The sequence below is a fragment of the Rhodnius prolixus genome, unplaced genomic scaffold (assembly GCF_049639745.1).
Source record: "Rhodnius prolixus isolate KJV_2025 unplaced genomic scaffold, Rpr scaffold_11, whole genome shotgun sequence".
Classification (NCBI taxonomy): domain Eukaryota; kingdom Metazoa; phylum Arthropoda; class Insecta; order Hemiptera; family Reduviidae; genus Rhodnius; species Rhodnius prolixus.
Window position 1 is genome coordinate 8,824,369 of NW_027411625.1, and position 24,029 is coordinate 8,848,397.

General features: G+C 34.6%; 1 protein-coding gene across 1 annotated transcript in view; it reads right to left on the bottom strand.

The window, feature by feature from the left end:
* Nucleotides 1-3,825: 3,825 nt before the first annotated feature.
* Nucleotides 3,826-24,029, bottom strand: part of LOC141459180 (uncharacterized) — a 40,921-nt gene continuing 20,717 nt past the window's right edge. The window contains exons 2-12 of the mRNA XM_074137935.1: nucleotides 16,632-16,675; nucleotides 15,954-16,003; nucleotides 14,816-15,103; nucleotides 14,124-14,458; nucleotides 13,350-13,596; nucleotides 11,516-11,791; nucleotides 8,983-9,218; nucleotides 7,924-8,352; nucleotides 7,152-7,421; nucleotides 6,431-6,653; nucleotides 3,826-6,055 (exon numbers count right to left, since the gene is read on the bottom strand). Of these exons, the coding sequence (XP_073994036.1) occupies nucleotides 5,780-6,055; nucleotides 6,431-6,653; nucleotides 7,152-7,421; nucleotides 7,924-8,352; nucleotides 8,983-9,218; nucleotides 11,516-11,791; nucleotides 13,350-13,596; nucleotides 14,124-14,458; nucleotides 14,816-15,103; nucleotides 15,954-16,003; nucleotides 16,632-16,662 (2,661 nt within the window). The 5' untranslated portion in view covers nucleotides 16,663-16,675 and the 3' untranslated portion in view covers nucleotides 3,826-5,779. The remainder of the gene's footprint in view (nucleotides 6,056-6,430; nucleotides 6,654-7,151; nucleotides 7,422-7,923; nucleotides 8,353-8,982; nucleotides 9,219-11,515; nucleotides 11,792-13,349; nucleotides 13,597-14,123; nucleotides 14,459-14,815; nucleotides 15,104-15,953; nucleotides 16,004-16,631; nucleotides 16,676-24,029) is intronic.

Consider the following 24,029-nt stretch of genomic DNA (forward strand, 5'->3'; position numbering starts at 1 on the left):
AAGAAATTGCTGAAAACCAAACAACTTCTACGCATTTAATCTTAATTAATTTTTGTTGAGATTTCAAAATAAGACTGAAAAAACATTTTATAGGAAAGACTATCTCCGCCCTCGAAAAATCTTTTAATTAACGTTTTAATGGTAAGTTAGGAAAAGTTTTATCGATATATAGTTGAAGACCCACCTCGGTTAAAGTATTCTCATATGAAATAACAACGCAAGCTATTGATTACAATAATCGTAAATAACAAATTTACTTTAATCATTTAGTCTATTATGATAAATACGGATGGTGGTGGTAATGTTGTAATGGATTAGGGTGTTCTTCGCCCAGTAGTTCAATTGACACTCACGCCACAAATACATTGAACTATAACTTCATTCATTCTTCAGATTCGCAAATACACCTGAATTTTTTCTTTTTAAACATTTTTAAGTGAAAATGCTAGGGAGGTCTTTGTGAAACCTAGCTTAGCACTACCCATTTTCTTTTATATTCTCAACTTAATCGAAATGTACTGATAGTTAATTGATACTGATAGATAGTAAGTCAGTATCCGATGTAAACAGTCCAGTATCGAGTAAGCTACAATCTCGAATCAGAGCACATACGTTTTTTTTTTTTCTATATATGCTCTAATTAATCGTAACTGCGTTTGACTTATTTTAGGCAGACTTCCTTAACTCCCCCAAACCTTCTAGCCTTGCTTTATGTATGAAGCATGAACAAATTTGTAGAACAGATTTGAACTCTGTATTTTTAGAACTCGTTGTAAATCAAGGCCTTTTTGCTCCAAATATTTATTTGAGTGTTGGGGGTTAGCATTTATGTATCAGAAAATGTCCAAACTAAATATTCTAAAAGAATTTTTAGTGTGGCAAACTCGTAATGTTCTTTGCAAAAATTCTGTCATATATCAGTATTGGTTGTCCAAGGAAACTTAAAGCGTCTAAAGGCTGAGGGTGAAGAAATTGTAGATAATTTTGTTTTTAATTTATGTTTAGGAAACATGCTACTGTTGATTGGTAGATTAGGTTCACTTTAAACTGGCCAAGTTCTGTCTACTAATAACTGAGAAATTGCAGCAATAGGCAAGATTGATGTTGGTTTGGAGAGCAAATATTTCTATAGATGAGAAAAAAGGCTACTAAAACAAACTTGGCGACTAAATACGCCACATCACCACACGGTCTCTATTCTTTCCACAATAATCATTTAACTATAAATACAGTTGGTTGGTGTTTTGAATGGGCAGTTTGCTCTATTTATAGTACTAGTTTGATATTTACATTTCAACGTTTATGTGGCATACAGCACGATAAATCAGTGCTATAAATACAGTCGTACCCAAGTATGGACTTACGGCTTCCAGGCGCAATGTTGCGCAATTCTAGCGCGGTTCTTCGGCTTCCCTCTGGAGCCTATCTGAAATGAAATATTCATGAACAAAATTTTAAAAATAGAATTAGTTGACCTAAATATAGATAATGTGTAAGCGCAGTTTAAACATAATATATTTTGACCGCTAAGTTGGGAAATAAAAATCACTTTTAGTGATTTATGGGATTCTAAACATGAGCTGTTTAAAATATGAGCTAATAACAGTTTAGTTAGGTCACCAGAAAAAAAATGATGAAAGACTTTTTTAATAACATTGAAAGCTAAATTAATTCTGTAAAAAAATTGGACTTCTCGGTTAACCATATTTCTTCAAACTGGTACAATACTTCTAATGTTTCTTAACATTTAAAGCTGGTAAAATTATCTATAGTACTAAATGAAAAACTTTATGCATGCTTAACGCAACAGTACCACATAAAATTAACAGGAGCTCAGTACATTCTACAGATTTGGTGCCCTTTATCGTAGCCATGTTTAAGCCTTTCCACATAGATTGCAGTTCTTCTGATATTATATACGTAGTTGAATTATACTGACTGTATGATTCTTTAGAGGCAAACTGCTGTTCCGTTTATTATTTACAGGTTTTGCAATTTGCTCTCTGCACCAGTTTAGACTTGATATGTAAAGATGTAAATATCCCTTGACATTATATAGATAGTAGACCTGTACATTGTACTGTCTTGGGAAATTATAAAAGATTATTTGCAGTTTCTCTGGGATCCATCCGGATTCCATCCAAAAATATACAATTAAAATTTACAGGTCTTTGTTTATATAGTTTGCAATGTCAGAGTTTATTGGATTTTGGCCGGCATTTGAGTAATACTAACTTTGGATTTCCAGCAATATATTAATTTTTTTGTTTTCATAATTATTTTCTTTTTCATTCGTTCAAAAGAAGTTCTGTTTTGTTCTTATAGTTAAAAGATTTGGAGATAAATGTTTGGATTTGGTAAGAGTTAGCGATTGCTGGCAAGCTTCCAATTCGGCTAGAAGGCTACCTATTCGCTTGTATCTGTGTCCTGTATCTGTTGTGTGTGTTTTAGTGTAGAAACGCATGGTAAAAACCTACTACAACATATACATACACACACCCACGTTTGTAACATACATATTTGTAGAAAATACTTTAAAATTTGGCAAAAATCTTGTTGGCAGCCCAACAACCTAAGTTTGCTTCTGTATTTACACACAAATACAGTAACATACTACTTTTACGTAAATTGATGAAAATAAAAATTCACCACACAGAAGAAGTAAAAATTTAAAGGCTTGAAACTTTCACTGTTTATTTACATTAGTATAATTATTAAATGAAAAAATATTATAAAAGTTAAATTATAAATTAATTTAAATTATACATTTGAAAAGATCATACTGGCGAACAAATTAAGTTTTTGTGAAGGTTTTATTCAACAAAATAATCAGTCTAGGATTCTTTAAGAAAGTAAAGCATTAATGAATTACGAGGATACCTTGTGAAAATTATTTATTTCACTGCTCCTTTATCTCCCTTATGTACATATTAACATATAACGTGATATATCCCTTTACCTGTAAAGCACTGTGAAAGAAACGAATTACATAGGGATAAGTATTATTTGAGTATTTTTACGAACATATTTTTTCTCCCTAGAAGCTTCTTTTTGTTCGCTGTACAAAAGGACCACTCTCTCCAACCCCTGAACTGCCCTAAAACGAATTTGGATTTAGAAGTTTACCAATGAAAGGTGCTTAACAACTCAATTGTAATGTTAGAAAAAAATCTTAGAGGCCAACTTCGGAAAACTCACATAAAAGTAAAAAAAAAATGAATAACTGTGACAGTTTGAATTAACTTTAAACTTGTTATTAAAACAATCCATTTAGAAGTAACACCGTTTAATGTTTTCTTAAATGTTACTTTGTAGGAAAGGGGTTTATTGTGTTTTCCAGAAGTGTTTGTAGTATAAGTTTCTTGAAAAAGAATTGAAAATAAAAATTTTAGGTAAACAAGAGTCCAATAATCGCACGAAATTTGAAGAAAATCAAATCTACCAAAGATAGGTTTATGATGTCCCTCTGTACTGTCTCCAACCTAATTGAACCTCAATCTGTATTGTACAAAGTTCGGGCATTTCCAAGGCCACCAACTTTCACAATATTCCACGCCGTTGACACTGAGCTTTCATGTTGAATAAATGGAGATCTACTAGTGCATGTCCAGTAAGTGATCAGCTCGCCACAATGTTCAGAAATATACAGGAAGTTTTGAATTGTACAGATAGTTGAAAAAACAAATGTACAAAAGGTTCATTAAGTTACAGAAGCTCAGAAATGTGCAGGTAGTTCTGAAAGGACAAGAAGTTAAGAAATGTAAAAGCTATTTAGAAAGGTACAGGTACAGAAGTTCTACAAATGAAAAAACCCTTTTTTTTCCAAATAATTTTTATTTTAATTCATTAAATAAATAAATAAATTAGAATTTTAAGTAAAAATCACAAGTTCTAGTAATTTTTTATAATAGTTTTGCTATATCATACTTTTGGTACTTACGAATAATGTGCCCCACTATTAGACATAGTGACAGTGCGGCTAACTTCTTATAGTTTACACAGATAATCTTTATTTACACTTACTTATTTAACCCACAATTTACATTATTCACTTTTTAAAGTAAATTCTATAGATATACAATTTATAAGAATGTAATTAAAATAAGATCTATTCACTAAAATACAATGTCACAAATGATATTGTGGTGAATGCGATTACATAAAATGACAAAATTCAGAACATTGCAGTAACTGTAATTTTCGAATCGACACAGAATCTTTTATAGAAAGTTTTTATTCAAAAGCTATACATGGCAAAAAAGTCGTAACTATAAAGTAACGGTAAGACTGCCATTGTTTACTGCAGTTATCATTATGATACGGATTTGTCGCAAGTGTCTCACTAAGGACAAACATTTGTGACAAATACATACATATATCGAGTATGACATATTTATCCTATGTTGATATTTTTTTCTCTTCTCTTTCTTTTTTTTTATTTTATTTCACATAGCCTTTATTAAGTACGGTTCTCAGTCAGAAACTAACTTGGTATTTACCAGAGATTTCCTTTGGTAGTAGTTTATTTTAAAGGCTGACAATGAGAAAGGAATTCTTGCTGCCAGTGACTGTCTTTAAAATAGATTTGTCATTGAGTAGAGACTCATTTTCAGAGGTGTTAATTATTGAGGGAAGATTCTTTTCTGTCTGGGAATGTCCTTAACTTGAGTAGTAGTATTTTGCTGAAGATGTCATTGTGCTATTGATTTCCATTGAAGGTGAGCCACTGCTTCAGAACCTGCTAGCTTATCTATAGAGCTCACTTTTAAAAATTGTGAATAAGAGTATGTATAGCAGATAGGGACCATCATTGTATCTTTGAGCAATTTCACAGACTGTCACTGTGTTTATAAAGAGACTGTCTTTGGGACTGTTTCAAAAAAACCTTTGTCTTTGAAATATCATGACAAGTGGCCAGTTCTGAGTCCTGTTATAGGCTTATTCCATTTGGTAAATTTATACTATTTGTGTAGGTGCGAATTTGTTGAGTCCTCAAAAATCGTGAGTCCACATGATGAGATTTTTGGGAAGGCTTCCCAAAAATGTCTGGTGTGCGTGGTCTATATACGAGAGCAAAGTTTTTAAATACTTTTAGGGGTTTCACCAAGTGGTACTGGCAGAGTTTCTCGGACATCCAAATGACATCCTTTAAGTTCGAAACCCTGAAGTTATTGGTTATAATACCTTAGTGCAACCACATGTACGACACAAAAGTTGCTGAAATTCTGCTAACAAGGTGGCTAAATTACCTTCTAATCAGGTAAATGCTCCACGTTAATATGTGTTTGTCTGTCTAAAGATCTATGTGTTCGCTGACGTTAAAAGCGATTTAGCATGGTTGCTTATTTAAAAAATCACAGTTCTAGACATGCTTACATTTGCTCTAAGGCAAATAGACACAGGATAGAGCTGAAGCTCTGTTTTGATAGACATGCTATAGAGAAATACAGGACAAGATTGGTCGAATTAGACAAAGAACATCATTCTGAGTTCCATTATGGTTTTGTAAATGAGGATATTGATGGAACATGTAAACGAAAGCCTGTTCACTTCAAACATTCATTGGTGTTTCTACAAGATTCAGATGCTAGCCACAAGGAGATGTCCAGCTAAGGAGTGGCTAACCCTAAATTTTAGTTTATTGTTGCGGCAGATTTAGCACTGAACAAGCCCAGACTTGAATCTTCTATTTCTGACAGCACTAAGGTAATATTATTTAAAAGATTTTACAAAACAGCCTAGAATTTGGTTTTGCAAATTACTTGCATTTCTCAAAATATTACGAATCCTTACTTTGTGTTTGGAAAAATGCTTCTAAAGGTAGTATTGGATCATCTCTCGGTAAATGGATATTTGGCCGGGGTCGAGACGACTTAATAAATGGAGAAGTTTGATGAAATTCATTTGTCGAAGAGGATGTTAGATCGGCAATTTTGGTAGCTTCTTCACCAGTAGGATCATCGCTGCTGCTGTGTTCTTCCTTGGGAGATGTTACAGTGGTTAAGGAGGAAGTGACCACTTCTTCGTCACTTTTCGTTGGCGTGGACGGTATGACCTGAAACATTAAAACCCAAATAATCTTTGTTGTTAATTGGATTTAATTCATCCAATTTCTTGCTGCTTTTCCAACCCTTTCTTTTATGAGAATTGATGAGGAAGTAATAATTGGTCTAGATGTGATGAGGCAAAATTTAAAGTGGAAAATGTCTGAAAGTTCATGTTTTATGTCCAATGTTTATAGTAGTCCCTGCAAAGAGGTTTTTTCATCATTCCTCTGGAATTAGAAGTATATTGTAGGTTTCACTTTGTATTGAAACACAACTAAGATTTTAGTAAAAAAAAAAAAATGCATATTTAAAGAAAGTGTATTTTATAACTTGGAACCTTCAGAAAGAATAATTTTAATCAATGTATCTTCACATTTCCTTACCTCATTTTCTTTAATTTTTAAAATTTCCGTCGGCGATCCTTCCATAGTGATTGTTGTTTCAGCTTTCTGTTTAAACGGGAATGGACGTCGTTTGGCCGAGAATACGCCTTTAGTTTTCATGGTTACTCGGGCTGTGGATGTCGTCTGTGTATCTTCAACGTCCCGGCTACTGACTGTCGAAGTTCGATACCTGCTGTAGTATTTACCTCCACTAGATTTGTACCTGAAAATGAAGTATAAGTTTTTAAATTTAATTAGTCATACTAGGTGGGTTAGGTTTCTGCCTCTAATGGCTGCAACAGCTACAAATAGCCACACTAAATGTAGATTACTTATAGAAGTGAGCAACTAAAATTCAATCAGATGATTGTAAAATTGTCTGTGTTGACAATATCCATGCTGTTAGAAGAAAGTTACTGTTAGCTATGAGAGCTACATTAATGCTTTTGACGTCAATGTCAAACTCAAGAAGGTGGAGACGGATAGCTCAGTACAGACAGGGGTAGAGAAGAGTGACCGAGGAGGCTATGACATTAGATGGGGTGTAATGCCAGCAAAGAAGAAGACAAGAAATGTGTAACTTTGGTGCAATGCAGGTTCACCAATTGGACACGATCACGCAAAAGATATTATATATAAGATTTATAATTAGATGTTATTTTTTCTCTAGTAAGTTATGCTTACAGTATGTTTATCTGAGCCGATGTTATATTTATCTTACCTGTTACTGCTAGGCCTAAATGAATTAACTCTTTCCGTTGGTGCATCAGTAGGCGATGGAGTCGTACTGGAAAACTTGTACCTTGATGGTGAAACCCGAGGTTTATATCTATACTTAGGCTCAGCAGTAACTTCACTATTCTCTGTGGAACCGTCATCTTTCAGCCGCTGCTTAGATTTTGAGTCAGTTCTATTTCTGTTCGGTTCGCCAGCATCAGGCGCACTTGTCGAAGTCATCTTCAGGCGCTCTCTGTAATCTTTTACGCTAAACCTGCAAAAAAAAAAAAAAAAATGAAATACGATGATTTCTGTAAGCATTGAAGCATTATAATGGAGTCACATGATTCGATTACTCTTTGTCCGTTATATTAGATTGTAAAAAAATATGTCATTTACAGCTTAGAACTCAATAATAGGTTGGTACTTAGATAAACATTAGTGCTCAAAACACTGTCCATCATTTTCTGTAAGGTGAACCCATCGGTAAGCTAAAAATTTCAAGCATTTCTCATACCAGCAACCAACTTTGCGGACATGAAACCCTAAAACATCCCGTTTTATATACTATCAATGTTTATAAGTCTTTTACAAGGACACAAGTTTTCAGAAGGAGCTTAATCACAAGTTGCCAAATCTGGGCTTATTGCTTTGTCAGATAAAAAAAAAAAATATTTCAGTATTCATTCAAATTATTTACGTTTTTGGCTGTCACTTTTCACTTTTTTTACTTAATAAAATATTTCTTTATAGTTCTAGCAAAATAGAACACCAACCTTGGTCTGTTTCCGTATTTAATTCTTATCTTCGTGGCCAGAGTGTTTGCAGTAGTTGTGGTGCTTGAAGGCTGCGTCGGCTCAACCGTAGAACTGAATATCTTCAAAGTGTCCGGTGTGGTCTCCTCAAATTTCACCACATTCAACGTATCCTGTCCTGTCTGTTCGAGATTTTGTCCTGCCGAGCTGGAGAAAATTGCTGGCTCGGTGACATATTCAATCTCTGTAGTGAACTCAGTATTTTCCTCTACGTACGGCGCTACAGTCGTTGTGGTCGTAGTTGTACTGGTCCTGTGACGTTTAAGGTCAGTATTTGTATAATTCTTACTGACTGGCTTACGACGACGATTGTATTTGCTGAAATCTATGGCTGTAGTGGATTCTTCTGTTACTCTATCATAATACGCTTTGGTCGAACTCAGTGGTGGCCTTTAAAAAAAATTGAACATAAAACATTAGAAACTAACAATCGGAGCCTAAAGTGGCTTCTTCAGACAATTAAAGAAAAAATCTAAGGGCCCAACCCCCAGAAGCAGTCCTCTAGAATTCCTACAACATCTGCACTATCTGAACTCCAAACCTGCTCAGAATCTCCTGATCTAATTGTTGATCACTGTTTACCCGATTCCCTCGTTACGATTTCGACACTCTTAACTGATCATCCTGTTCTTCTCTCATGCGTTTCCACTAAACAAACCTCTTAATAACACCTTATTGTGAAGAAGAAGTCACTTCGTGACACCCTTCCTGATCTGCTTTAATAATCTTTTAGCCACAAGATACCCTTTCGCGCCTCACCAATAGTTTTTCCAATCCCCCTCAACTCTCAATCCTTAATATCCAAGACGGTAGAACTATGTCGAAGATCCTATCCTAGCCAACTCATCCGCTCATTCATTACTTTTGATCCCAGCTCTCTGAAGAGCTCCATATTCTCCTCTGAGCAATGCTTTAAAGTCTACTTCTGCATTCTCTCCATTAATTTGGAACTCAAATTTATAAATCTGAGGTTTATCATCGATTTCTAAACCATAAGTTTTAAGAGATTACCAGATTTACCTGCGATGTGGCCTACGTCTTGATTTAATTTTCTTGAAAGTAGTAGTTTCCACAGGAGTGGTGATCGTTGTCATCACGGTAGCCACATTCTCATCTTCTGATCCATCATTCACTGTACTATCCAGTATCTGTTGCTGGGTAGTGAGTTCATCGTTAGTCTGCAGAACCGTCTGCGGTACGGACCATTGTTCTGTGGCTGGTGTTGGAAGGAATGGCTGTTCCGAGGAGACCAGCACCTGCATCATCCAGAATAAGATGTTTAGTAGGAGAAAAATATAATATACTCATCATTCGAATAGAAGAAAATCTCGACCAGTTTGAAATGAACAAAAAATTTTATCAGGCAACCAACATTAATATTTTCAACAAAAATTCCATACAAATCTTATGCAACAGGTCCACTACTAGTAATTTGGACAATTATCCAACGGAATTACTGGAAGAATTTCCAGTGAAACAATTCCATACTGAAGACAATTTTAAGCTGTATGGTCTGGAGAAGAGTGTTCTATAACAAGTTGCTCCCTAAGCTTGGAGCTAGGCGTGCTCAGGGCGAATCTGTACCTTTTAGTAAACACAACCACCATTCATTTCTCCAAAGAGCCAGATTCTAATAATTACTGAGGCGCCCCATCTCGTCAGACATATTTGTTTTTTCTTTACTTCTTCTCGACTCTTAAAAAATAAATATTGCACTTATTCTTTTTTAGGTTTCACCAGAAATTCAATTTATTGACCCGTGAGGTCTCGTGATCAAATCGAGGAGTGATAAGCTTAGATTTTCTTTAACTACGAGCCTCTACATCTCACTGTGTGGTGATGGACAGTGTTGTCTTTAACAAGAGCACTGTTTAGAGACTGGCACTGAGAAAACCCAGAGCTCTAATTCCTTAAATGATGCGTCTTAAATAATAATATTAATAATAAAAATTACAGTTAAGTTTTGTTATTGATATACTCTTTATTTAAACTTACAATACTAGGGTGATATATTTTTTTTTAAATTTTTTTAGAGTGGAAGAAAGAAGATCCCACTTGCGGCATAATTGCAAATTTTCCCTACGATGGCCACAATTATTCAATAGATTAATTTATTAGAATAAGCTGGCAGAGTGCAAAAGACTGTGTGTACGAGGGGGTACCCAAAAATAACCGGAATTGCGTTGCCGCGCATGGAGCTTATGTAGTACGCACTTCTGCCGCTAGACGTGTATAGCGCAATTCCTTGCCAGTTCAGTCCTGCCTGTGTTGTCTGCCTGGCTTGTTCTGTTCATCTGCAGTGATTGTTTTTACCAGCGCTGTTTTGTTCTTTTTTCGTTTTTTATGATGGCAAGTTTAAGTGAACAACGTGCAGCTCTGAAATTTTGTTTTCTACTCGGCAAAAATGCTGCTGAAAGTGTTTTAATGTTGAAAACAGCTTACAAAGATGACGCTATGGGAAAAACTCAAGTATACGAGTGGTTTACTCGGTTTAAAAATGGCGACATGTCGATTGATGACAAACCTCGTTCTGGACGTCCATCAACTGCCCGAATCGACGAAAATGTTGAAAAAATTCGAGAGCTGGTGTTCACAGACCGTCGACAGACAATTGATCAACTGTCAGAGAGTAGTGGGTTATCTTGGAGCTCGGTTCAGCGAATTTTAACGGAAGATTTGGGGATGAAAAGGGTTGCTGCCAAGTTTGTTCCTCGAGTTCTGACTGACAATCAAAAAGAACATCGAGTTGAAACATGTCGTGCTTTGAAACAACAGCTTGAAACTGATCCAGACTTTCTGTCAAAGGTCATTACTGGTGATGAGTCATGGTGCTATGGTTATGACCCAGAAACAAAGCAACAGTCGAGCCAATGGAAGACGTCATCTTCACCCCGACCAAAAAAAATGTCGTCAAGTCCAAACATCAAAACAATGCTGATTTGCTTTTTTGATGCCAAAGGCGTAGTCCATTCAGAGTTTGTCCCCCCAGGTCAGACCGTCAATCAAACCTTGTATTTGGAAGTTTTGAAAAGATTGCGCAATAGTGTTCGCCAAAAAAGACCCGATTTGTGGCAAACAGGAGACTGGTTCTTCCACCACGACAATGCACCTGCACACACAGCCATCTCTGTTACACAGTTTTTGGCTAAAAATGGCATGGTTCCGCTGCCCCACGCACCTTACTCGCCTGACATGGCTCCGTGCGACTTTTTCTTATTTCCACGCATGAAAAAGGGCATGAAAGGTCACCGATTTGACAACATTGAAGAGGTCAAGAAAAAAACGAAGAAGGAGCTGTCAGCCATTTCTAAAGATGACTACAAAAAATGTTTCGAACAGTGGAAGCACCGGTGGGACAAATGTATTAGTTGTAATGGAGAGTATTTTGAAGGGGATAAGGTTGTTCTGTAAAAAATTTGTAAATAAATATCTTTTAAAAAATAATTCCGGTTTTTTTTGGGTACCCCCTCGTATAATAACACCTGAATCAACAATCAATTGATTGAAATTTACTAATATTATTTAAGGCAGTGCATGACATTGTATAGCGTACCTGCGATGGTCGTCGACTAAAGATCTGTTCGCGATTATAGGTGCTTGTAGTGACTGGTGTCTTGGTAAAGAGTTGTACAGATGGAGTGCTCTCAATTTTACCACCAATATGCTCAATCCTGCTTCCTATATTCTCCAATTTACTTTCTGTATTGTCACTTTCTGTCACTACAGCTTCTGGTACATCAATTGTTGTTACAGTCAATGGAAACACAGACTCGGTAAACTCATTCTCCACTACCGGCTTGGATGTAACTGGTTGGAATGGTTGGGCGATCTGGAAACATTCAAAAATGTTAACATTTTGAAGTTTTTAAAAAACAAGCCAAATTTTTTGTAAGGGAGAATTAACCAAGTTGTTTTCATTATTCCTCTCTACGTTACTGTCCAATACGCTTTATAAGTTTCGAAAAACCTAATTTAACTGTTACAAGTGATTATTACCATAAGAAAGATACATATTCTTTTAATATAAGCATATTCAAATCAGCATCTTACGAATTTTGATAAAATTCTAATTTGTTTCTTATAATATTATCCATGTAGTTGTTTTGGATAGAGATGTTTAAGTGTCTAATAATTGTATCAGTTTTTTAGATAAACTCAAGAAAATAATCCAAATGGATCGAAACATAGAAGAATAAGTTTTTTGAAATGATTAAAAAATACTTAATTTTTTGTTTTAATTGCAGAAACACCTCTACATCAATGAAGCCACGAGCATAAACCCTTATTTCCAAATACGAGTAAAAGTAAGAAATTGGTAGTATAAACTGAATGGACTTCTGCCAACTTCTTTTAAAAAGACTCAACTCACATGTGCTGCTACAAAAGTTACAGTGGAGAGAAGTTGATTTAATAAAAGAAATCCTGAGACAGCTGGGTGAACGGTTGGAAAGCAATCAAACAGCTTTTCTAGCAGCTGCAGAAAGAAAAATTAAGACAAAATAAATTTTGTACACTTTGTAGGCTTTGAAGGAGTAATTAATCAGGAATTTCTTCATGATGGAATTTGCATGAATTCCAAACTTTGTTAGCAACAACTAGATATGTACTCCAAAATGACCCTGAGTTATTTATTCTTTTAATAAATAAATTGCATCTTCGGCAAGGCTTTCGCTTTAATTTTGTAAATATGCTTTGTAAAGCCATGCCTTCGATCAAAAAGCGATTTCCAGAATAGAGGAGATTTTTATTTTTTGGCACAGTGCTCCATAATTTATTACTGAAGAACATTTGTGATGGTTTTCTGGTAAATATTATTAAACAATATTGCTTATGTAGATATAAATGTCCGTGTAAAGCTAGTAAAGTATAAATTTAAAGTAAAGCTATTAACGTCAGCTGCAGTGTTAAGGTGTCAGTGTAAGAGAAGGTAGAAGAAAAATGTTTTACAGCATCTGCAAATATAAGAAAGTTGATACCATTGAATTTCTTCTGAAACCCACATCAATTACACTGGGCAAGCCATCCAATTCAATTCAATTACCATTTGTTTTGGTCCATGGCAAATACTTTACTTTCCAAGATAAAATTTAATAACTTCACTGAAGTTGAAACTGCAGTGCGGTAGTTTTTTCAACACATCGTATAAGTAAATATAAGTTTACCCCAAGGTATTAAGGCATAAGTCAGAGAGGCTACAGCCAGTGCCAAAAGCTGGCAGAAACATGGCTTACATTGGTATTAAATTGTCAATCACAACTGGCAATATTATGAACTTTAATTTCCTTCTTTTTCAATTGAAAACGGTCATTATTTATAACCTAGTACTCTTTAATTTAAATTTGAGCTGTGCCAAGGCTACACTAACTTCAGCAACCTTTGCCACTTACCTGCGAGAACTTGATGGTGCTTAACTTGGGTGGATGTACCGAAGTGGCTGGAGAGGATGAGATTGATGAGTACGTGGTCACTATGGGCGTGAAGGTTCCAGTGGATTTAGTGGATGAGATGGGTCCACTGTGGTGGAACGGCTTGCCCAGTGACACAGGCTCGTACAAGGGGTCCGCATGGTTGGTCGGATCGTTGACTGGCAAGGGTTCTCGATCACCTCCCAGGCGGATATCACCAAATGGGTTTCTGAAAATCAGAGACATTAATTAATATATTACTTTTCACTAATCTAAAAGCCCGACATCTAGCAGCAACTCGAAAATAGAGCTTCCACTGTGTGGAGTTATACAATTGTCAGTAAAGTAACATATAGTTATTTTATGAAGGTAACCTCAGTTGTTATAGTTACACCATAGGCACTCAACTACTATAACTCCTTTAGAATAGTACAGAATAGCGATCTCTACCATCTAATGTGCGTGGCCACAACCACTGGGAAACGTTTACTCAGTTAATGATCCAAGTGCCAGATTTAATGGTTCCTGGTACCATTGTGGTTATCAGGATGATGCCCGCTTGTCTTAAAGGACTTGAATGATCACCGGCCCTAGACTATAATGCAATTTCTACAACTTCTGTCTAACTCCTGAAGCGGGTTTGAACTGAGGCAGCATTACAGATGGATCGTTCTCCAATCCTTGATTCAGTTGTCATACAGTGTCATACAAATGATACCACAGCAGAAATATAACTATAAATATAGTAAAACTCACCTATAGAACTCTTGATAGTTGTTGGGACTGTAGAAAGTCAACCCTTGATAGTCCAATGTAGGAATGGAATATTGTAAGTTGTAGGTTTCCGCGACTGGTTTTCTAACTTTATCGAAACTATGGTCTCTGGAAGAAGGTATGAAGGGTGGTTGCTGTTCGAAGTAGTAGGAATTTGCGGCTAATGACGTGGACTGGGCCTGTTGGAAGTGCGAATTCGGTGATCTTTCGTCCGTGTAATAAGGCTGTCTGCGGAAGGTGCTTGCTTGCTGACTAGTGCTAGGTCTCTTCGGTGGGTCCTTATAGACCAAGTACGGTGCGACATGCTTGTGAGGAGTCTGAAACATTTTGGAGCCGAATAAAGTAAGTGCAAAAATTATAGATAAAATAATTTTTAGCAATATTTAAAGTTCATGAGATGTGTTGTTGTTGGACCCTATAATAGAATACACCTTACTATTCCGCGATGGATTCGTAAGTTTAGTACAATATATGAGTACAAGTACAAGTTCGTGCGCTAAACTGACTGTGATCTAAAGTTGTGTACCTTTCTAAACTATAAAGCAGTAATTCATCAATGATTTGTTATCGTTGAAATTTCCAGGAGTTCCGAAGACTTACGTATACAAAATTGGCGTAACTTAATTCCATTTCTGATCTAATTAAGCAACTTCACGAGGAATCTACCACTTTACCTGATAGTATGTCCTAGTGTCCAGTGTAGGCCTAGTGTTTTTAACGGCATGAGTGGCATGCTGACGAGCCTTCACCGTTGCATGTCCGAACATGCTCAAAGAGCCGAGTATTGACGGAGGAGCCGGTGAAAAATGCTGTAGTATTTGATCAGATCCATCAACAGCAAGATCATGGCCATCTTTCTTTGTCGGACTATAGACTTTCTTATAGACGGGATATCGAATTATCTGGCCAGTTGATTGTCTCAGTGGTCGCCATTCGTTGAATGCAATACGTGATACCTGAAACTGAAAATTCAGAAATTTATAAAACTATAGCGGTAACATAATCACTTTGAGACATGACTTCTTCTACTTAGGAGATAAAAACTCTATTGCGAATACTCATGAGACTTTTACATACTGTAATTCTCAACTAACTTAGAATATTTTCAAAACTTCGCAATTTCCGCTAAATATCACTAGGATTGCATATATCTAGATCGTACGTTTACTAATTGGGCGATAAAATAACTTAGGTGGTAGGCTCTTGTTTAATATAGGAGCGACGAAAGCATAGACAAGTTATAAAAAAAGAAAATTGAAATCTTTCATAGCTAACTGAATGCCTGCCTGCACGAATCATTTAAGGGGTCAACAAAATGGAAAGTACTTTCGTTAAATTAAAGTATTCAGGGGCTAGCTGTTATAGAAAACAAAAAACGATGCATTACAAGTTTATTTGATTAAAGAAATAAAAAAACAAGATATGTTATTTATCACCAATAGCCAGCATTTAGAAGTCTCCATTCAGAATACAATCAAAGACATGAAGACGTTTTAAAAATTAAATGCCTAGTTACATTTTGAATGCTTTTTTGGCGTACAAGAGGAATTGAAGATTTAACATCAAATGAAGTACCTAAATTTAAATTCGGATATGAACATTTATGGCTTCAGAATCAGTTATCTGAACTCTATCTTGAATTACGGCTACATACTCAAGTTATAAAAGCATTTTTTTCAACTTATTTAGTAAGGCGTCGATTTAGTGCAGAAGAATCAAATTGCAAATAGTTGAACTTGAAGATTACTGGTACCAAAACATAGCCGAACATTGGCAGAATAATATGAATCCTCCAAAAATAAATTAACTTACCCTGGGTGGTTCTTTGAAGATGATGTGTGGAACTGTATTACCAACTGCACCTGATAAACAAGCAATTAGTAATTAACAACATTTTTTTGCACAACTAGTTTAATATACTCTGGGTTATCCCACAGTTAGTGCATATTAGAACCAATTAATTCGCATGTGTACACTAACGCGACCATTCTCTTTAAGCAATTTAAATTGGCACTTTATTAACAGTTGTTTTGATATTTGTTAAGTCGAACTTAGTAACACTACTCACAAAAGAGGTTTATCACCTTTCTTATACATTTTTCAGAGAATTGATTTTTATTAGAGAAGTTCTGCGATGATGAGTGAGCATATTACATAACTGGGATTCTGAATACCATCAGAATGAGGACCAACTCCATCTGTTCATGATGCCCTCATAACATAGTTGCGAAAGACAGTGTATCTTCAATATTTGGTCCAATTCCCTCGCTTCCAGAAGTCATTGTGATCGGCAGACTAACTAGGAAACTTTGGTGCTTTTTTGTTTTTGTTTTACAAATTTTCGGGTGTTCCTTTGTCCCCACTATACAGTGTCACGCTGCCCTATATATTGTCATGTTATTTTAGCGAACTAATTTGGTAATTTTCGTAAGAGAAAGTTGTAGGAGTACTCTCGCAAATTTTGTGAAACTTAATTGTCAAAATACTTACCAATTAGGAGTAGCACCTGTAGAAGAGCCATCGAGTTACACCGCCTGCAACGGAAGGAGTATATATTAAAGTAAAACTAAAATGAGTATTTCTGAAGATTTACCCAGGATACTCAAGATTCAGGTAGATTACAAGAGTTACGTTTGGGGTTAGTCAATTTTCGTAAAAGAATTAAGAGGTAGCGATTTCTTTGAACGGAAATAATACACGAATAATGGTAGGTATATTTAGGCTGTCAGAATGCAATAAAATTCAAAAACGAAAATTGATTCTATTTTTCGTCTGAAAAACTCTAATGTCGTTGCAAATCATCAAATAGTTTAATAAGACATTCTGCATGAATAATGTATATTCATCATGTAAATATTAGTGTTTATTGTAGTACGCCTGGTATTAAAATATAAAATAATTTGTATTTCAAATAAAACATTTCCTAGATCCTTTTGGAATGTAATTTAAAAGAGGTTTCATATTCGTTTGGCATAGTAAACCTCACTGAAGCCAATAAATTCTTATGCTTTCACCTCCAAATTGGGCCTAGAATGTCGTAGAACAATAGTTTTCTACTAAGCGTTGCCTTACATATTCTTATATTTCGTATAAAAAGAGCCTTCTTCATCAGTCCATTCAATAATTAATATAATTATTGATTTTCCAATAAAATTATTTAACTTTTCTCTATTTAGAAACAAATTTATACCCCATTTATGTTTATACCATCAAACTTCATTTTGATTATTTAATTAAAGTTTTGTCTCTATCTGATAATAGACTGCCAAAAATTCTAGCTCTAATAGTAATTAAAAAAGATATTTCTTGGTTCAGAGAGATTAAACATTATATTGGAAAATTTAATTTAAACATATCATTAAATCTGGCCAATTGTAACAATGTTGAATTATGGCGCAATAGTCTCAATCATATCCGTAAGCGTATTTTAGAAGACTTTAAAGAACAATATTATCAACAAATTATGAATTGTAATAGTTTTCCGCTGCACAGAGAACTAAAGTTTAAACTAAATAACCACTATCTATATGATTGCTCATTGTCATTAGATAGTGTTAGTTGGCTCTTTAAATGTAGAGGAGATTTATTGAATCTGAACTACAAACACTTTAAAATTGATGGTACCAAGTGTGAGATGTGTGGCTACACTGAAAACGAGGACTTATTTCACTTTTTAGCTGTCTGTCCAGCATTGTGCGAAATAAGGAAGGACTGTTTTAATAAATATTTTCTAGCCGCCAGCGAAATACTTGAGTTCATTAACGGGAAAGATTGGAGATGTTTAGTGAAATATTGTAAGCATGCTTATCAACTTAGGACTTATTATAATTTAAAATAATTTCTATAAATTGGTTTTCTTTATATGTTTAAGTCGGAACTTGTTTTGTTTTTCTTTAATTTCAGTTTTGTATTTTACTACTTTACTTTTGTTTTCATTAGAGCATTTATTTAGTTATCGTAACAGGACTCCACTCTGACGGTCTAAAGACCAAGAGGTGCGTCTTTAGTTAAAATATAAAATGATTGCAGTATATTTAGTTATTTTCTTTTGTAGGTGATTTATTAATTTTGTGATGTTTATAAATGTAATTATAATTAATAAAGACAATTATTATTATTATTTAACATAGTGTAGTTTATAATAGCAGTTTGCAAACATTATAGTAGGCAATAAATGGAAGTATGCTGAAATTTCACTTAAAGCATGCAATGGAATGCTTTAACTTCTTACTTTTTAAAAGTTTTTAAACTTTTTAGCCACATAGTTTAATAAATTGTTTTAAGACACGTTCACTTTCTCAACAAAGAAACCTTTATACAGAGGTATCAAACTGGCCCCCGAGGTAATTTTTTAAGGCCCACGATGCTCTAAAATAAAGTGAAAACATAAAAAAATTGTTATGAAGAAAATAGCGCTTAAAGGAGTTCGAAGCAGTACCGTACCCATAATTCCGTTAACCCTTTAACTACCGAAGACAAGTATACACGTGGCCCAGTGCGTTTAATGAGGTTCTGTGGGTGACTACTACCGGCGACGTTTAGAAACTCTCCGTGTCACGTAATGTAAACTGATCACAATTGCGAAAAACTTTAAAAGAGCATTCTGGGATGAAAAGTTGTGGACCATACCTATCAAATCAGATTTGAAAATTTAATGAGGCTCGCGTGAATCTTGCCTGTTGCTCCTAATTGCTCGCCTTTTAAATGATACTGACAACCCTTGTCCAGATTTCTACTTTTTCTGTCCTTGTCACCAACTTTTATGGCCACAGCTAAAATAAACAGAAAGGGTAGCCTTTATTTGGAAAATGAAAGGTGTAATACAAGAGAAAATTACCGAATTGGCTTCCAGTTCGTCTAGATTTCTACTTGTTTTGTTTCTGACACCTACTATTGTGGCCTGGGCTGAAATAAACATAAAGGGTAGGCATCTTTTGAGAAACTGAAGGTAAAAAACAAGGAAAAATCACCGAATTGGCTTCCAGTTCGTCTAGATTTCTACTTGTTTTGTCTCTGCTATCTGGTATTGAGGCCAGAGCTAAAATATACATAAAGGGTCGCCTTCTTTTGGGAAATTGATGGTAAAAAACAACGGAAAAATACAGAACTGACTTCCAGTTCGTCTAGATTTCTACTTGTTTTGTCTCTACTATCTGGTATTGAGGCCAGAGCTAAAATATACATAAAGGGTCGCCTTCTTTTGGGAAATTGATGGTAAAAAACAACGGAAAAATACAGAACTGGCTTCCAGTTCGTCTAGATTTCTACTTGTTTTGTCTCTACTATCTGGTATTGAGGCCAGAGCTAAAATATACATAAAGGGTCGCCTTCTTTTGTGAAATGGAAAGTACAAAACAAGGAAAAAATCACCGAACTGGCTTCCAATTCGTCTAGATTTCTACTTGTTTTGTCTCTGCTATCTAGTATTAAGGCCATAGCTAAAATATACATAAAGGGTCGCCTTCGTTTGGAAAATGGAAGGTAAAATACAACGGAAGAACACCGAACTAGCTTCCATTTCGTGTAGATTTCTACTTGTTTTGTCTCTGCTATCTGGTATCTAATAAATTCAAAAAATGTGAAGGAAAAGTTAATGTAGCAAAATTACTTAAATAATATCAATGAAGTATGAATGAAATGATGGATACTTGCTGATTTGTGTGCATTTTGGCGTTTAATCAACCCTTATACTTAACATTTTAAACTGTAAGTTTTTGTTAAGGAGATTTTTGTACCTTTTGGATAGATTTTTCTTTTTGTCTATTATATTGGGTGGGGCAAACTCCCCTCCTTATGAGGCATAGCGTCGAGACTTTTAAAATACAAGTCTGAACAAAATTTCAATTCGAATGACACTTCATTCATAAAAATCGGTTCACGTCTCGATAATTTGAAACGATTGCTATACTTCCTCTTAACAAGTGTAAGAGCAGAATGTCGTTTTGATGTTACGTAGGGAAGCCATAACCCTATGATCCTACCAAATTTTATCAAAATCGGGCCAATTTTGGAGGTGGCCTTACATAAAGGGGGCTAACTAAGCTCCTCTCCCATTCGATGTACAGCGTCGAGACCCCCAAAAGGCACATCTACATAAAATTCCGAATCGAATGACACCTCATTCATGAATATCGGTTCACGCGTTTAGGCGCTACGCAGTTTACAAAAAAGGTAACAACAACAACAAGAAGAAGAACAACCATTTTTGAAAATGCCGTTTTTGCTCATTTTCAGCAACTTTTTTCTCGAAATCTATTATATCTATGTTGTTGCAAAAAAATTACAGTTGTAAAGGAGGATTTGCCCTACATTTTAAAGAAAATTTGGGAATTTTATCTTTTATAGAAAAAGAGGAAAAAAATGTCAAAGTTGTTTTTCAACATTACGCTTTTTCGTGCAGTTTTTGACGATCAACCCTTATACAACTGTCCTACCGGACAGTTTTAATTAAGGCCAGAGCTAAAATATACATAAAGGGTCGCCTTCTTTTGGGAAATTAAAAGTACAAAACAAGGAAAAAATCACTGAATTGGCTTCCAGTTCGTCTAGATTTCTAAAGCATTCTGGGTTCTGATGTTTTGAATCATAACTATTATCAAATCTGTAAATGTGATGTGGCCCGCGTGAATCTTGCCTATTGCACCAAATGGCCCGTATTTTAATTAAGTTTGATAACCCTGCTTTATATTATCAGCATTCTAAAACATGCAATAAAAACAGAAAACGGTTAAAGGTCGCATAAATTATCGGATATTTTCTTAGAATAAACAAAATGCCTTTAAATCCCACCATTTGTTTAGTTTGCGTGAAACCAAACAGATTTCATAAAGACTACATTGTGCTGCACTCTTCAGAATGATCTTTTAAATAAATATAAATACACTCTCATTTTTTATTTTCAGACATTAATAAAATAGAAATACTGACAAAAGTGAATCCTTGCATTGAACTATCACTATTTATGGCAGTACTGAGTGGTTTTACTCAAGGAAAGTGTGCATATATTAGAATAGTGTATTAATTGAATTTAAAAGAAATATTTTTACTAACCAAACTAGAAAAACTTTTCTGTACTTCGTTAGAATTATAATCAGAAAGAATTCTTTCTTTTAGGTGACAGTGAAATTCTTTTCGTCAAATTAGAGGTCAGCTTCAATACGTGCCGAGAATGAAGTTACTTGACTCACAGTGAAAGTGTGAGATTTGAATATTGTAAACCGAGATAGAATGAAATGCCTAGAATTTTCGCTTGACTTATTTAAAAGTCGAATCTAAAAGACAAATATAGTGCTAATTACTGAAATCCCTGTTATGAAATGGAGTTATAATATTCGAGGCTTGCTGACCTTCACTGGTCATTCAAAATTAGAGAAGTGCTATTTTTGCTGAATTGCAGGCGTTTGATGGAAGAACTATGTTCCTTCTGTTCTAATAATGCTTTTAAAGAACATACAATTTTCTTGATGGGAGGCCGTTTTTGGGTAGCGTTTCTACTTCCCAACTTGGGTAAGGTTACCTCTAAAGAGCAGAAATGTTAACTGTACAAGTATCCTGTCTACCTTTCATACCTGATATTCGTCATACTTTGACTGGGTTCTAAAACTTACGCTTTGCGCTGTTACCATCGGCTAGGTAAAATCGCCAAATTTCTAGATTCAACTCAGCATTATTTGATTACCATTATTAATTTGGAGAAAATGTTTTATCGAATAAAATTTGCTTAACTTCTAGATGCTTCTGATATATTACGTATGTTGCATTCATTAAATTACATTCATTAAATGCAAAACTGATGCAATGACCCTGTTTGTTGGTGCTGACCGTAAGTTTATCAGAGCATGTCCGGTTTGTTCTGTATTCACTGATTAATTTAACGAAGAAAGTTTACTAAGAGCCAAACTATATCGCTAAATAGATTCCAATTAGCGATGTCCATTTGCTAGATCACTATCTAATTTCTCGTCGCTAGGTTGTGCTATGTCATATTCACATGGCGAATAAAGATTTTTTTTTACTTTCCCTTAGGAATGAAACGTCAATGAATGGTAACAATTTGTAAAACAGACTTCTAGCTTAATTCTGCTTATAATATAACTCAATCAAGAAATAAAATTAAAGAGAAATCAGTTTAAAGCATTATTTTGATTATATCTTGCTCAATGTTAATCTTATGATGAAACTGCCTAAGGTTAAAATTGTAGATAACTAATTTTGCTACAATTTATATTTTATGCATTTTACTTTTAGCTAGGACAACAGATGAATGTTTTATAAGAAGCACATAAAATCAAATCACTGTTTTTATATATACATGTTCTACAGTTTTTAGTTTATACAAAGTGTTTGGAGTGTACTAACACAAAAATCAAAACACAAATTATCAAAAATTAAAAAATTTAAGAATAAAATGTTAATTATGATTATTTCTTAGTAATCAATAAGACAAAAAATACTGTGAAAAATGTATTGAAAGAGGATCTCATTGTGATCTGCTTATTGGTCGTAACAACACATTTATTAGTGACAGTTATCATGGTTATCAGGGAACTGTCACTAATAAATGTGTCGTTACGACAATAAGCAGGCTGAGTGCGAACCACGCGGTGTGCGGATCGTATCTTCACAGGATCAACAAAAAGGTCCTCACTCCTCTTTGCATAGATTGCAATGAGGAGGATTTCAAACATATAATAATGGATATGTCCACGTTATGTAGTAGAAAGGAAACGAATGTTTGACGACATATACAGGTATTTTAGATGCACTATTTCGCTACGAAGACATAATATTCTCCACCAACATCTATGTGCTTAAATCTTTAGCAGAGCTAGCAAAGAAATATGAATGTATTTAAAAGTTAAAGCCGAATAGAATGAATGAAAGAAAATGATTAGAGAAGGATTACGGTGATTTTAATTTCGGTTAAGCTATAAGGATGGCAGGAATATAGAGTACTGATCCATCCATTAGTTGTAAGTTTGTATGTAAATAGTTGTATATAGTAGAGGGATGAATGTGTGAAGGGAATGTATTTATAAGTAAGAATGGAGAGTGAGTGATATTCTAGTGATAAGCACCTAGACGATGCTGGCTGTATGGCAAAGCCAATGCCAAGAAAAAGCCCAACAAAAAACTCTCATTGTGAAAGAACATACAGAATAAAATAAATCATTTCTTAAATAATTAATAAAGCAATGCTACTGCAAAAAGTAACAACTCCTCAAATCAAAAAGAGATCATTTACAAAAAAAGGCAGCGTTATTTCGTATCAAATGAAATAAAGCTAAAATATTTTAAAGAGGTTACACAAATAAATTCTGAACATGTAACATAAAATTCTAAAACATTTAATGTTATCACCCTCTAATCACTGTTGTACAAGAATAAATCAGTATTTTTGTGAGTGTAAAATTAAAATTAATTGAGATTATACCAAAAGTTTGGTAATTTTTTCAACGTATTAGAAGATATAGTCTTTGCAACGAAGTTATCTACTTCTTACATTGGAAACTCATTGCCAATTCAGAAAGTCTTCGAGGTTACGGCTGCTCGGTGCCAGTATCAACGTAATTACCTAAGAACTGCTTGGAAATCCACATTCTAACAGGCTCTATTGTATCCGAAAAGCTTAGATACTACAAATTATAGTTTTGCGCTGGATAAAACTCGGTATTTTTAAAAATAAACTTTTTACTACTTTTTTACTTGACAATTGAAGTTGGGCAACTATCTTATTAAAACAAAACAAAAAAGGAGCTTAAGGTTTTAGGTATTCTTGACCTAATTGCGGTTTTTATTATAAATATTAGACGCGTAAAAAAAAATATGAAAGTTTCTCTCTAGTCCATTGATTGTGTTAATATCAGGAAGAGAAGATACGTGTAGCAT